The 15,175-nt window shown below is 29.3% G+C and overlaps 1 protein-coding gene across 1 annotated transcript in view; it reads left to right on the top strand.

Moving 5' to 3' along the window:
- Positions 1 to 5,323, top strand: part of LOC107442831 (uncharacterized) — a 105,816-nt gene extending 100,493 nt beyond the window's left edge. Inside the window, exons 5-6 of the mRNA XM_071184578.1 lie at positions 2,885 to 3,017; positions 5,137 to 5,323. Of these exons, the coding sequence (XP_071040679.1) occupies positions 2,885 to 3,017; positions 5,137 to 5,278 (275 nt within the window). The 3' untranslated portion in view covers positions 5,279 to 5,323. The remainder of the gene's footprint in view (positions 1 to 2,884; positions 3,018 to 5,136) is intronic.
- The last annotated feature ends 9,852 nt before the right edge of the window (positions 5,324 to 15,175 follow it).

Below are 15,175 nucleotides of genomic sequence, written 5' to 3'. Positions count from 1 at the left end.
TAAACTTCTCTACGTTTTAACTTGTATTGCTTTTATGAATTTTTAATTTAACAAGCATTGCTTTTATCAACTTTTAACTGATTGTTTTGATTCTTAACTTGTTCTGCCTTTTAACCTCTTTATCGAATTTTAACTTCTATATTTTATCACTGTTTTGCTTGTTCCTGCAAAGTTTTAACATTTTTTGGTTTTTGGGTGATTTTTTTTTTTAACCTTTTTACTACTTTATTATTTTATTTGGTTTTAACTTGTTTTATAGAATTGTACTGAACATTATTTTAGATATTCAGATTTTTATATTCACTGTTGATGTAACTTTTAGAGATTTATGTATTTTTAAGGTATCATTTGTGTATTTATCAACTCTCGTATGCCCTAAAATAGGGCGGGGCGAGATAAGAATAAACTATTTCACCATATCTTGAAAACTTTTTAAACCAATTAAAAAGTTTTGCGCACAATTAGAAATTCCTTTTATCCAAAATTAATTAACATAATTTTTATTAATTATTGTTTTGTTTGTTATTTTATTTTGAAAATAATTGAAAAAATTGTAGCGTATTATAATTTTTACATTATTGTAAATAATGTAATTTTATTGGGAAAATACAAAATTTGAATTAATGGAAGAATTTTATAAAAATATTATGAGAAACTATATGAAGAAACTCCTTTATAACTTTTGATCTAGTGATCAGACTGTCACTGCGATTCAGTTTAATAAACCTAACCTTTAAGTATGCAAATTCTCTTGGGTACACAATTTTTTTAGTTGCGAAAGCCGACACTAAACTGTTATTTTTATGCATAAACAAGCCTTTCTTTCGATGCATTTGGATTCTTGAACTTTAGAAAAGGAAGCAATGTACTGCAATCTGGAATTTATATTCCAAGTAGTTAAAACAAGAGAACGATTAAAAGTTTTGTCTCCTTAATGTTAATTTCATCCTCAAATGCATATTTTGCCATATTTCTGAATCTAGAAAATCTAAATCTTTATAACGTGGTTGTAAAGAGCGTTTATCTAAAAATCGTTCGAAATGTCTATTCATTTTATTTATTATTTTAAAAAGAAATATTTTTAAAAATTACAGCAGTCAAATTTTAAAACTATAAACTACACGAACATTTATATAATTTTAAATTATGCATTTTTGATTGAAATAACGAAATTTTAAATGATATCCGTATCATACATCTTGAGATACAAAATTATTCAAAAACTATTCAGTTGATTCTGGTGGAATTTTGTATTTCTGCAGCATTTTCCATACCTTGCAATTCAGTACAAATTACAGTACTGGTACCAAGCTTGCCGGTGCTTTTTAACCGTGAAATTTATTTTTACCGTAAAATTTTGTGAAACAAAAAATCTAATATAACTTAATTTTAAATGTATAATTACTCAATCAAATAAACATTACTATAAAAATTATGGTATAAACTTTTAAGGTAAAAATGAGTTTTACGAAATTAATGAATTTTATGAGCTGGAATTTATTTCTGACCTTTAACTATGAATTTAGAGAGCTTTTAGGATGTTTTATCTTTTTCTAGTATTTCAACTGCTTTCATTTTTTTAATATTTTGTGAAAATGCTCTTTCCATGGCGGCGCACATTTTAATCTATAACAATACTTTTTGACAATGAAATTAAGCATTTTCAATACCGTGCTCGAGCCACATAAGGATATTGTTTAGCTGTTATGGCTCAGAGGATACAGCGTTCGCCTTCCAATGAGGTGAACCGGGTTCAAATCCTGGGGATGGCTGGTTTATACGAATCCGCATCCGGCTTGCATCGACCACAGTGTTGACGTGAAATATCTCCAGTAGTAGACGGATCATGGATTAGAGTCCCCTTAACAGTCAGGATATTCGTTGGAGGTTATCGTGGTCTTCCTCTCCGTGAAATGCGGTCTAGTTCCATCAAAAGGCCTCCACGAAGGCAAATTTCTCCCTGTATTTGATCCAGGAGTTTCCTTGTTGTCTTCTGGATTGAGTTCAAAATTACAAGGCTCCGGAGTTGAACATTAGTAGTCGTAAACCCAACAATTGGGTCGGCTGTTCAACGACGGTTGTAAAATAAAAAATAAAAACCTTCCCTTCAGAATTTGTAAACTGAGAAAATAGCGTTGTTTTTTGAAGATTAGTCGCCAAGGAAAACGAAAGGGTCACAGTTTTAGTACCTTACATTCGAAGCAAAGCAATGATATTAAACTATATAAATCAATTTGCCGGGAAGAATTATCTGGGCTTTGTAACGAACAAATTACTTAAATATTTTAAAAGTTATGAAACTTTTTGAAAATCACCAATTTGGAAAAAAAAATTTCTACCTAGATAAAAATTATCAAAATAATTGCCTTAATATATGTTTTTGCAAATTTTTATGAGTTCGGATAATGCAGCATTGGAGTAAGCTTTTATATATAAAAAAAATTAGACCACAAACGCTTTTCATTTTTTCAAAACTGTGGCTTTTCTCCTTATTGACGCTTTGCCTCATTTTCAGAATAAGCGTAGACAGGTTAGCATTGAATAGGCTAAATTTGATAAGATAATCAGGAGTAACTCTTACAAACTCACGCTATCCAAACCAGTGCTCTCATTCTCGAATTATTAGCAAACTAGAAAGTGTTTCACTTATACATAATTTTTTATATATATAGATGTAAACAAATAAATCTTTACTTACTTTAGGTATGCCAGAAAACAACTGATCCTAATTGTCGTAGTGCCACACATTTACCCGCATTTTATAAAAACGCAGCTTAGCTATATAGTTTGTATTTGAACAAATATGTGACTAAGTAGTCAAAGGTGTTCAACCCGGAAAACTCGTATTACATTTTAAATTTGAAATACTTCTTTATTTTTACAGGTTTGGAAGGAAATTGTGGTTCAGATATGTTTACTGATATTGGGAAAGAATGTTTTGAGGATTATTATAATGACTTAGGCAAACCTGGTTCTAATCCGTTTGACCCACTTGAAAGCGAAAGAGTTTTGTGCAAGTAAGTCATTAATAAAATGTTGGGACATTTAGGTCAATTAATTTCAAAAACCATTACATATGTTTTACAAATAACGTTTTCACCCTAAGTGACAAATATTTTTTTTAAATTTTATTTAAAATCAAATTTAGCACGTAATCTTTTTATGAAATGTGCAAAAGGTTAGTTTTAAAATCTTTTAATTTTTTCTCTCCACACAATCATGATTTGATTTTCTTCCATTTTCTATAGAACCATACAAACCTTATACCAGTCATTTTTAAAATTTAAAAATTGGCGTTTCTGAAGTTAAATATGGCGTTTCTGATGTTAAATATAAGCATTAGAAATACGAACTTTTAATTGTTTTTTTTTGCAATATATCTTTAAAAACTTTTAAGCAATTTCTTAATTTGCAACTTTTAAGCAATTCTTCTTAATTAACAACTTTTAAGCAATTTCTAAATTTACAACTTTTAAGCAATTCTTCTTAATAAACAACTTCTAAACAATTTCTTAATTTACAACTTTACAGCAATTCTTATTAATTAACAACTTTTAAGCAATTTATATACGTCATCAACAGTCTTTAGATACTCTTTTTCTGTCATTTTACTTTCTCTCTGTTATTATTTCTATTCGAAAATTAATTTATAGCACTGTTTTATTATTCACTTTTATTTTTACTATAAGGCCGTGGTAGCCCAGTGGTTAGATAATCGGACTCCGGTCCGGAAGGACCAGGGTTTAATCTACGATCAGCTAGGACCCACCGAGTACATGTGATGTAGGTACTCGTAAATTCCTGTGGTAAGTCGCTGATCAGTACCATAGGTACAGGGTGGAGAAATTCCCTTCCCCATTAGATTACACAATTGCGAAAGCGCCACATGAATTAGTGGTGCTGCCATCTATCCGAGAGATTTTGAGCTAAGACTTACTTTTACCTTTGCGGTTCTCTCTTGTCAAGCGAAAGGCGTATCCTTCTGACTTAATTTGTAAAAATCAATGACTTGCGAGATTGTATTGACCAAGTGCCATATGAAACAAAAATAATACATTATGCTATGCTTTGTTTTTATTATAGCACTGCTTCATTTTGATAATATGATTACAGTAGAGAGCCGATTATCCGAACCCTTATTATCCGAACGTCCAATTATCCGAACTATGTCCGAATTCGTCTTTTTTTTAAGTTTAGAATACTTTTTTAACTTATCAACAATTTTTCTAAATTTCTGAACCAGTAGATCTTCCGGATGAAAAGATGCCAGGTTATGCAGTAGAAAAAATAGGAGACTGGTGTCGAGACACTCAAAACGTCCCAGGATTTCAAATTTCAAATGATAAAATTGTTGCCGAAATTATGAATGAAATTCGGAACTCCCCAGAGGAAGAGGGAGAAGTAAGTGATCAAGTTCAAGATAGTGGACCTTTTCATATAGAAGAATACAATTCATTTGTAGCGTATCTACCACTACAAAATTACAACTGCATTTCACTAGTATATAAGACATGTTAACTCGACTCTATGTCGGGGTACCTTTTCATAGATGACGGTTGATATGGTCGATAACTACTAGCCCCACACATTAGATATTGCAATGAATTGGGTAGAACGTCAAAATGATGTTAATCTAGTTCAATTGATTTATTTAAAAAGAATAAGGGATATGGCTGCTCAAAAAAGAGCAAACAAAAGTTTTTGCTGGATTTCTTTTGCAGTGGAAAATACGGAAAAATGTGGTAAAATCAGTAATTGACAAAAAAGTCATGAAAAGTTAAAATATGATATGATAAATAAAATTCAAAATGAAAAAAAAGTTTTAAAAAAAAAGAAAAATTATTTGTGTAAAATTGAAAAAATGTAAATATAAAATTGAAAAAAAACTTTTAAACAGAGTTATTTTAGATAGTACTACTATTCCTAAACCTAGAAAAAAAATGAGAAGGGTAGTTAGTGCATAAATAATAATCATTTAAACTAGATTTCAAACAACTTTCCAATTATCCGAACTTTTCATTATCCGAACCACAGTCGGTCCCGAGCAGTTCGGCGTGTTTAATACAGTATTGAGAGCAAATTGCATCTTTTAAATCCAATCAACCATTAACGATTATTCCTTTTCATTTGTTTTAGACACATTGATACAATGACGGCCTGCCAATTCAAAAAAGTTGAAGAGAAGTGTAAGGATGAGTATCCAGTTTTCGTCCGAGTTATGGGGGCTTTCGTGGATCTACAACATAGTGTTTGTGCAATTATTCCTGATTCTTCTTAGAATTAATACTAATATGAGAAATAAAAAAAAATGTTTCTTACTGAATACGTCTCTCAACTTTTGTTTAATCCTCGCATTTTTAACTCATGAATTACTTGATGTATATATATATATAGTTTGAAAACCGTTTTTGTAAATAAGGTTAATAAAATGCCAAAAAGTACAAGCAATAACACATAAAACAAACGAAAATAAATTACGAAAAAAAAAAGATTTTGACCAATGCAATCAAAATTTCAGTGATGAAATCCTTATTTTCAGAGAAATACAAACCGAGTTTTGATGAAATATAAATCTGATTAACCTAGTTTTAATGAGGAAGAAAAAACTATTGTATGAACTAAGATTTTTGTACAAATAAATGAGAACTTTTTCTCCGTAAAATTATTAAAAATAAAAAAAAAGTTGAACAGGAGTTTCATAATTAAAAAAGCATCAAGTAAAAGCTACACGAGTAAAAATTTGCGGTTCAAATTAAGGTGTAAAGTGCTGACATTCGGATGCATCATCCGTACAATGCATTTTACCGTAAAACTGTAACGATGCGTAAAACTGTAACAACCATACAATGCATTTAACCGTAGTCTTTACTGTAAAATATTATACTGTAATTTTTACAGTAATGTGTCATTCATTAGAGTGATTAAGTGATTTTACGTTATTTATTACTGTAGGTATACAGTAGTTATAATGGTAAATTACGGTAATTATTACAGTAATTATTACTGTACGGTAATTATTACTTTACGATAATTATTACTTTTTGGTAATTATTACAGTAAAAATTACGGTATATCAGATATTTTTTCCGTAAGATGTTCCGGAAAAAAAGGATTTTACGATAAAAAGTACTGGCATGATGAGTGCCGGCCCTTTTACCGTAATTTAATCCAGAAATCTTTACAGCGTATAATAGATTAGGTAAAAGCTGACCTTTTAACTCGTAAAAGCTAATATTAAATGGTATTTAATGAAGATGAAACCCCAAATTTAAACGAGATGTATATATTAAATTTATAAATTCATTGCAAAAAAAAAAACAAACAAAAACAGTGTAATTATGGATCTTGATGAATTTACTGATTGCCGATTTACTTATAAAATGCTTAGTAGCGTTAGTATTAAAAGTGTTGTAGAAACTACAATGATCAATTTTTCGTTACGTTGCATCTTGAAAAGTAATAATAGTAAAATGTAAATATTCCTTGCAAAGATAACGATATTATCAGAGCAAAGGTAATATATAATATTAAATGGTATTTAATGAAGATGAAACCCCAAATTTAAACAAGATGTATATATTAAATTTATAAATTCATTGCGAAAAAAAAACAGTGTAATTATGAATCTTGATGAATTTACTGATTGCCGATTTACTTATAAAATGCTTAGTAGCGTTAGTATTAAAAGTGTTGTAGAAACTACAATGATCAATTTTTCGTTACGTTGCATCTTGAAAAGTAATAATAGTAAAATGTAAATATACCTTGCAAAGATAACGATATTATCAGAGCAAAGGTAATATATAAATATATCTTCTAAGAGATACCGATTTCTTTTTCTGGATTCTTAACAACACAACGCTTGACGAATATAACAAAACACTGACAAAGTGAACTGTAAAAAATGGATACTCAAATATCACGACTTTTTTTCTTCTTTGACTATCCCTGGTATATGCTCCGAGCAAATTTTTCGTCAAAGAGGCGAAATAATTATAGTCACTTCTTCAAGGAAACGAATTTTGTCAAAATTAAATAAAGATTATGACTTTCAATTTTCTCCTAAAATAAATCCGCATAGTACTTAATGTATCTAACTTACCTAATAATCCCCTTAACGTGGAAACCCTTCAGGTGGCACAAAACAACACGTTCATATAGGACATATAAATACATTACTTCCATGGTCATTCATGTCTGAACCGGGATTCGAACCGAGGATGATTCTTAATCCTTGAATATCATGCAACTTAATTCAACTGATAACAATGTTTTAAGGGTAGAATAATGATGTTTTTTGGTTATTTTTTTGTTATTTGTTATTAGCTGGTGTGATTCTAATAAAAGTGGTTTCCAACTATTAAAAAAAATCGATCGAAAAAAATATCGAAAAAAGTTTAAACGACTAGCATACCTTTACTAAAAATAACTTGAAACTGAGTTTTATGATATTTTTTTTTACCCCACGCTCAAGAGATAAAGCATCAGAGATCAGACAAAACATTAAAACGTAAAAAAAGGGAAATAATGCAGGAAAAAAATATAAAGTCAATGAAGAGAACGATGAAACGTAAGAAGAATGGACGTATATGATTTTATTTTGTAATATAGACTTAGAGATTATGACATAATAACATCAAAAGTAAAATAAAATTATTGTAAAATATATAACTTCTTACTTTATTTGTCATAATAAGATTTCAACACAAAATAAATTGGAAAAAAGTATAAAGTCAATACAATTATTACATCAGTAATCTATGTGAGACCCTCTGTTTTCAATTACATTTATCAATCTCTCATTCATGGATCCAAATGAAATAGGTAAAATGCTGGTGTCAATATTGTTCCAAGACATCTTAATTGCATCGATGAAATCCGACTTGCACTTGAATTGTTGACTAAATCTGTAAACGCCTCTTACTCAAATGTCCCAAAGGCTTCCTACCGGATTTAGATCTGGGCAACGAGACGACCACTAAAGGGGCTTAACCTCATTTGCTTTCGTATGAAGTATAGACTGTCGCATTGTCCTATTGGAAAATCCAGTCTCCGGATGTTGTAAGAGGTAAATTATCCCTCAATATATCCTGATACATTATTGAATTCATTTTAATTTGTATAAATTTAATTGGAGCTTCACTGCTTACTGCAAAAGCACCCCAAATCACAAGGGATCCACCACCAAGGGATCCACCACCAAGGGGAAGTTTGGAAAATAAGTAAGATTCAGCCCGTAAATCGTACAAAAAATATCGACAGCCAACTGGTCAGCCCAAATTAAATTTCTATGAATCTGAAAACACCGCACCACTCCAATTTGTACCTTTCTTAAGAAGATTTCTTTGAAAATGCTGGACGTTCATCTTTGTGTAATTTCTTAAACGGAGGTTTTCCTTTAATATTTTTAAATTGAATGTTCGGATTATTACTTAGATAACTTCTGCTGCATGGTTGTGCATGCGACTGCTGAATGGTAACTACATTTCATTTGTAATTTGTGCTGATGACATCTTATAGTGACAAACAGGCTTCCAGATTCATCTTTCTTGCGTTGATAACTTTCCCCCCCCCTTCCAATACGTTGTTTATTGCCCTAGCTTTCAGGAATCCTGAGGTAACTATTCACTGCAGACTTAGACCATTCTACTTCTCTTACAGTTTGAGAACCATTTAAGCCCATCTCTTTAAAAACTAACATTTTACCTCATTCGTCTTCCCTTAAATATGTTCCCCTAGGCATTGTATTGCGCGTGCAAAAATTCATGTACGATATCATTTATAAGTCAAGTACAATCAAGTACAAGTCAATAAAGGTAACCTTTAAGAATGACCAACCTTCATTAACGACCATTTTACAGTAGAAGAGAGAGTAGCTGCTCTCGAGAAATTTCACTGTGTATATATCTTTTAGCATTACAAGAAATACATTTTTAGCCAGATTTAGCTGCAAGCCTTGCAGCATGACATAACAGCATACCTTTCAGCATGATTGGGTTAAATTTAGTTTCAAGTTTTATATTTTTTACTAAATGAGAAGAACTATGACTTTGAGAACCAGAATTCCCAGTAAATCGTTACCATATAAATGGAAAAATTATCAAACGAATGGTATAAAAACCATTGGTTAGATTTACCAGAATTTTTATTTTTTTTACCGGCAATGATGGTACTTTTACCAGAATTTTTTTTTCTCTGTGCATAGTAACGTTAACATTATGGGAATACTTTCTTCTATATGCTCATTACCTAATAGATTGTAGCCATTATTTATACCTTTTTTGAAAAAAAAAACTTTCAGGAGTAACTGTTAAATTTCTGAAAGTTTGGTGTTTTTTTCAATTCATTTACAGAAAGCTGCAGCGAATCAAGGGATAGCGTTTGCTTCCCAGTGAGGTGAACCATGTTCGAATCCCAGTGGTGATTGGTTGATACGAATTTAACTCTCGGCTCACACCAACCGTAAAAATATCTTCACGAAGACCAGTTTGTCCAGAAGTCTCAAAGTTTCACCCACTGTTTGATCAAAGTTTCATTTAAAGTTCTCTTGTCTTCTGGGTTAGGCTCAAAAAAATAAAGCTAAGGAGTTTACTTTGATTGTCGTTAACTCAGAATCGGATTAACAGTTTAACGCCGGTTATAAAATTAAATGTAACTCATCTACAGGATAATGACAATCAGCATAAAAAAATTAGCGGAATTAATTTGTAATCAATTCAACTGCGCGGCAAATAACAATCATTTGCTATTTTCATTTACTATTGCTTACATGAAAACGAAAACTGTCGAATATATTGAGTACAAATATAAACTCGATACATTCGAATTAAAGCGACAGCAAGAACACATATCACGTCAGTTAAATGCCTTTATTTTTTTCACCATTTTTTCCAGATATCAGTACTCTGTTATATGCATCTTTTCAAAATAATGACATGTCTTTTATGGCAGTAATATCAATTTCTTAAGATTTTTAAAAATGAAACGATTTATCAAATATTTGAATAGAATGTGTGTATAACACATCTTTCCCTGCCATTTCAACAAAACGAATTTAAACGAAGTCACTGCTTCCGTCAGAGGAAATAATAATGAAGGTCAATTTTTATTTTACTGTCTTTTTTTCCCCTTTCTATAGCGATACTTTTATTTTGTTTCTACAGTAAGTTACTATCATCTTCATCGTTGTTACTGACACTTATACCGAGTTTTATCGCTAATGCTCTTAAAAAATAAATGTTTCAAAACACAAAAATGTTTTTTTTTCTCTTTTTCTCTGAAAAATGTGGACACATAGTTTCAGATTACAAAAAGAAAAAAAAACGCAAAGAAAATTAAGAAAAACAATAAGTTTTATTTACTTCGCATAAGCTGCAAGTAAATAGAACTCATAAAATAAGTTCAAAATGTAGAGATGTAGAGATAACATGGAAAAAATTATAGAACAAAGAAAAAGAAGGGGGGGGGGACGAAAGATAATAATAAAAATAATACGATACCGGAAAAAAATCCGGAAGAAGGAAAACAATTAATAAAAATCCGGAAAATAAAAAATTTAATCTTTTCATCAGCTCACACGATTATATCCGCAAAAAGGAGTGCTTTCTAATATTGTATCAATATAGCCAAAGCAAAATATATCAATATGATAGTGTGAGTAGCACTCAAAAAAATTTTTAAAAAAAATTTACAACAAATAAAATAGAACGCATTAAGTAAAAATATCCCGTAAAAACAGAAAATAAAATATGAAGAAAAAACAATGAAACATGAAACGAAATCTATAAAGCGAGTAGCTAATTCAAATGAACTTACATGAACGGGAAATTTTCCGAGAATGATTTAAAATATTTTTATAACAAGATTGCCAGATTGCAAAATATGAAACCAAAAACGCAAATCGAGGTAAAAACGTAAATAGAGGGGTTTTGTATTAAAACGCGTTCTTACTGAAGTGCGTTTGATTTGTTAGTTACCAAGGATAGGCCCGAAAATGTATGCGCTCAAGGTAATATTATGCTGGATAATTTAAAGAAGTTGACAATTAATAATTTTAGAAAATTAACATTTATGCAAGAGGAAAATAAAATAGAAAAGAGAAAGAAACATGAATTGCCTGTCTTGCACATAATTTTAGCCACGAATTCGCCTTAAATATACTATTTTATTAAATAATATTTACCCCGAGGAATTAATCTTGCTTTGTAATCATGATGATAATATTAATTTCAATTTTTTTGATTTGGGTATTGTAAAAGAAGAAAGTATCTGTGATTTACACGATAAAATAAATTATTTTAATTTCAATATAAATAAACTAATTACTTGGAATTCTAATGTTTCTAGGAACATCTATTTAAATACCATTTTTGATTAAGTGAATAGAATAAAAAGAATACGCAGTAATATTTATTTATCCAAGAAACAAATAGACAAACTCTTTCATAATTTAATAAAAAAAAACAATAGATACCCAACTAAAGTAACTAAATTCTACATAAAATCGATGAGTGAATTGTATATTATTGTAAATAAATTTACTAAAAAATTTCTTTGTTAATTTATATAATTTTCACCATGTGCAAATCCATTTCGGGCTAAAATTATGGCAAATCTACCGACATCACAATTACAATCTTGGTAAAATATACTTTTTTATGTAAAACAGAAATATTGATAGTTATTTTATTTATTGAGTACATTACTACTTTTGATAGCTTAGGACGTATAAGTTTGACGTAAAAGTGATACACTTTGGGAGTCAGTTGGCGATAGCGAGCAAATAGAGGTTGACCCCAATTATTTACGTATTCCTTTTCTAAATACTGATTTCTAATTCTAGAAGGATGCATTAAATTAATTTCATAAATAAAAACTTTAAAAAATTATAAGAAATAATTTACGCGATAGCCCAATATTTTTGATCTAACTCATCAAAGTGTGCTCGTTCCACTATTCTTATTTCATTTATTTTCTTATTTAAATATTAAGTCTGATGAGGTAACTGCTTTTATCACAAAGTGTTAAAGTTGCGTCTTCTATCAGAAAAAAATGTAACTAGTATCTTTTTCAACAGCTGTAAATTTTCCTATTGCATCTATTTAAATATAATTAAATGATTAATACTTTGCTTATTGCAGATGTTTAATACTCTGACAACATGAAGTACTTTTCTGGTTTACTTATTTTCAGTAAGTTTTATTTCTTTTCTCTTTTTATTCCATACTATAAAAATCCAAACTTTTGTTCACCAAATTAACCCAACTCAATCAGGTATCCAGTACTTGATAGTAGCCATTGATTTTCCTAATCAGGTATTGATTTAGCATGATCAGGATTGATTTACTTGATCAGGTATCCAGTTTTCCTTTACAAAATTCTTAGACTTTAAGCAAAAAACAGATAGCAAAAGTTACTTAAAATAAAAAAAAAGAAATTTGAAGAAAGAAAACCTTCGATGTGATTCATACCAATTAGCGGAACTAAAATTTAATTTCAGCAATGTATGACCACATGAGTCTTAATATTAGCCAAAGATTTATTATAGCCATTAATTCTTAAAATTAGCCATTGATTTACCTACACAAGTATTGATTTATCATGATCAGGATTGATTTACCTGATCAGGTATCCAGTTTTATCCAGTTTTATTTTACAAATTTCTTAAATTTTGAGCAAGAAACAGATATAAAAAGATATTTAAAATTAAAAAAGAAATTTTAAGGAAGAAAACTCTCGATGTGACTCATAAACAAAACCAATTAGCGAAACTAAAATGTAATTTCAACAATGTTTGCCTACATAAGTCTTAATATTAGCCATTGATTTATTATATCCTTTGATTCTTAAAATTAGCCATTGATTTACCTAATCAGGTATTGGTTTAGCATGATCAGTACTGATTTATCTGATCGGGTATCCAGTTTCATTCAATTTTCTTTTGCATAACTTTTAGATTTTAAGCAAAAAACAGATAGCAAAAGATATTTAAGATAAAAAATAAATAAAAAAATTCGAAGGAAGAAAACCCTCGATGTGATTCATATCAATTAGGAAACTAAAATGCAAATTCAACAATGTATGACCACATGAGTCTTAATATTAGCCAATGATTTATTACAGCCATTGACTCTTAAAATTAGCCATTGATTTACCTACACAGGTATTGATTTATCATGATCAGGATTGATTTACCTGATCAGGTATCCAGTCTTATTCAGTTTTGTTTTACAAAATTCTTAAATTTTGAGCAAAAAACAGATATAAAAAGGTATTTAAAATAAAAAAAGAAATTTGAAGGAAGAAAACTCTCGATGTGACTCAGAAACAATACCAATTAGCGAAACTAAAATGTAATTTCAACAATGTTTGCCTACATAAGTCTTAATATTTAAATAAAATTTCCTAAGAAATGGGATAATTCAGACTAAATAATAATAGAAGTTATAGTAAAAAAATATGTATTTCGGTCATAACAAATATTTTTCATTTTACTATACATTTCCACAATTTAAAAAGAAGTCAAGTAAAAGGTGTTAATTGGCAGTAATAGTTATGTTACCTCTATAACAATTAAACACAATTTAAGCTGGATGTAAAAACTATTTTTTTAAACTTTTTTGTCATGTTATTGAGTGGGGAAACTGTGTATTTTTCACCTTTTTGTACATTCTAAAAAAGGTGGTTCAACATCAAAAAATAATATCGTTATCTTCACACATAATACTATGTTAGTTTATTGCTGCAATCCATTATAAAATGCTAATTTAAGCCATGTTTATGTTCAAGATGGGTCAGAGTGTCATGTAATTAAGTTCAAATTAGTTTAATTTACAGGATAGTATGGTTCAACATGGACCAAAATTTTGAACAGTATGCTCTTATTTTCTCAAATAACAGCAAGTAAATTAATATAAATCGAAAATTAACTTTAACTTGTTTCTAGTACGTTTTTAAGTTTAGAACAAAAATTAATGCTAATATATGTACTTTAAAAATATTTGTAAGAGTTGTTCCATTTGTTCTTTTTTCTACTTAATTTGCTAATAAATAGAAAGAAAAGAAATGTGATATAGTACTTGAATTTTTGCTGCTAAAAATCTCAGAGCTTGTCTATAACCCTACATGGAGAAAAAAAAATTCTGGTGAAATTACCTTACAGTATGGTAATGCCATATTTTGGTAAAAAAAAACATAATTCTGGTCATAAAAATCAAAATATACGGTATTAAAACAATTCATAAGGTAATGTTTTCTTTTATATGGTAACATTTAATCTGAAATCCTAGTTATCAAATACTTTTTCTAATTAAGAGACATTTAGTAAAAAAAAAAAAACGAAACTGAAACCTAAATTTAACCGCATAAATGGTTTTTATGTCATGTTCTAAGATATGATAAAAATTACCAATTTTGTTTTGCATTTTCCAAATTTTATCACGTATAACAAAGTTATATTTTATTGTTAATTTATTGCTAATTTTATTGCTAATTTTATTAAGTCATCACCAGAACACTTTGATAAAAATTGTCGAACTTTTTGAATGACTTTTATTTAAACAGATTTAAAATATCGCATAGGCATCTAAGATTGAAATGTATCTTTTTTTCAGTTGTTTGCTGGATTAGCATCTTGTGACCATTTATGTTATCTTGGTCAAGTTAACAAATGCAGGTTGAAACTGAATTATGGCACTGACTGGTGTCAGTAAGTTGTATCCTTAATTAGTGACAATACATTTTGTTTCATTTATATTAATTTAACATTATATAATTTTCTATTCTAAAGGATTAGAGCACTATAGTGATCAACCAACTTTTCCAGAAAGAGACATTTTTTACATCAAATTATTCTTAAGTATTGTTTTTAGATGGATACTTTACAAATACTTTAATTTCCTTTAAATGACAGCATAATAAGCAAAAACTTATATTTCCTTCTTGGGAATCTTGTCATTTTTATAAATACGCTTTTCGGCAAAATCTGAAAAATATGGTTTATCGTTATATCGTTCAAACCCTTCTTTATTTTAAACTAGATAAGTGTAAAAAAAATAATTAAAAAAACTGTATTTTTTCCTACTTTACCCTACTATAGCGTATCCCGCGATTTTCACAGACAGCATAGAAGTAGCTAACTTTTCGCTATCCGCAATTTTCACAGACAGTATAGAAG

This window comes from Parasteatoda tepidariorum, chromosome 8, assembly GCF_043381705.1.
Source record: "Parasteatoda tepidariorum isolate YZ-2023 chromosome 8, CAS_Ptep_4.0, whole genome shotgun sequence".
NCBI lineage: Eukaryota > Metazoa > Arthropoda > Arachnida > Araneae > Theridiidae > Parasteatoda > Parasteatoda tepidariorum.
The sequence above is the reverse complement of the archived record's forward strand: the minus strand, read 5'-3'. Positions and strand labels throughout refer to the sequence as shown.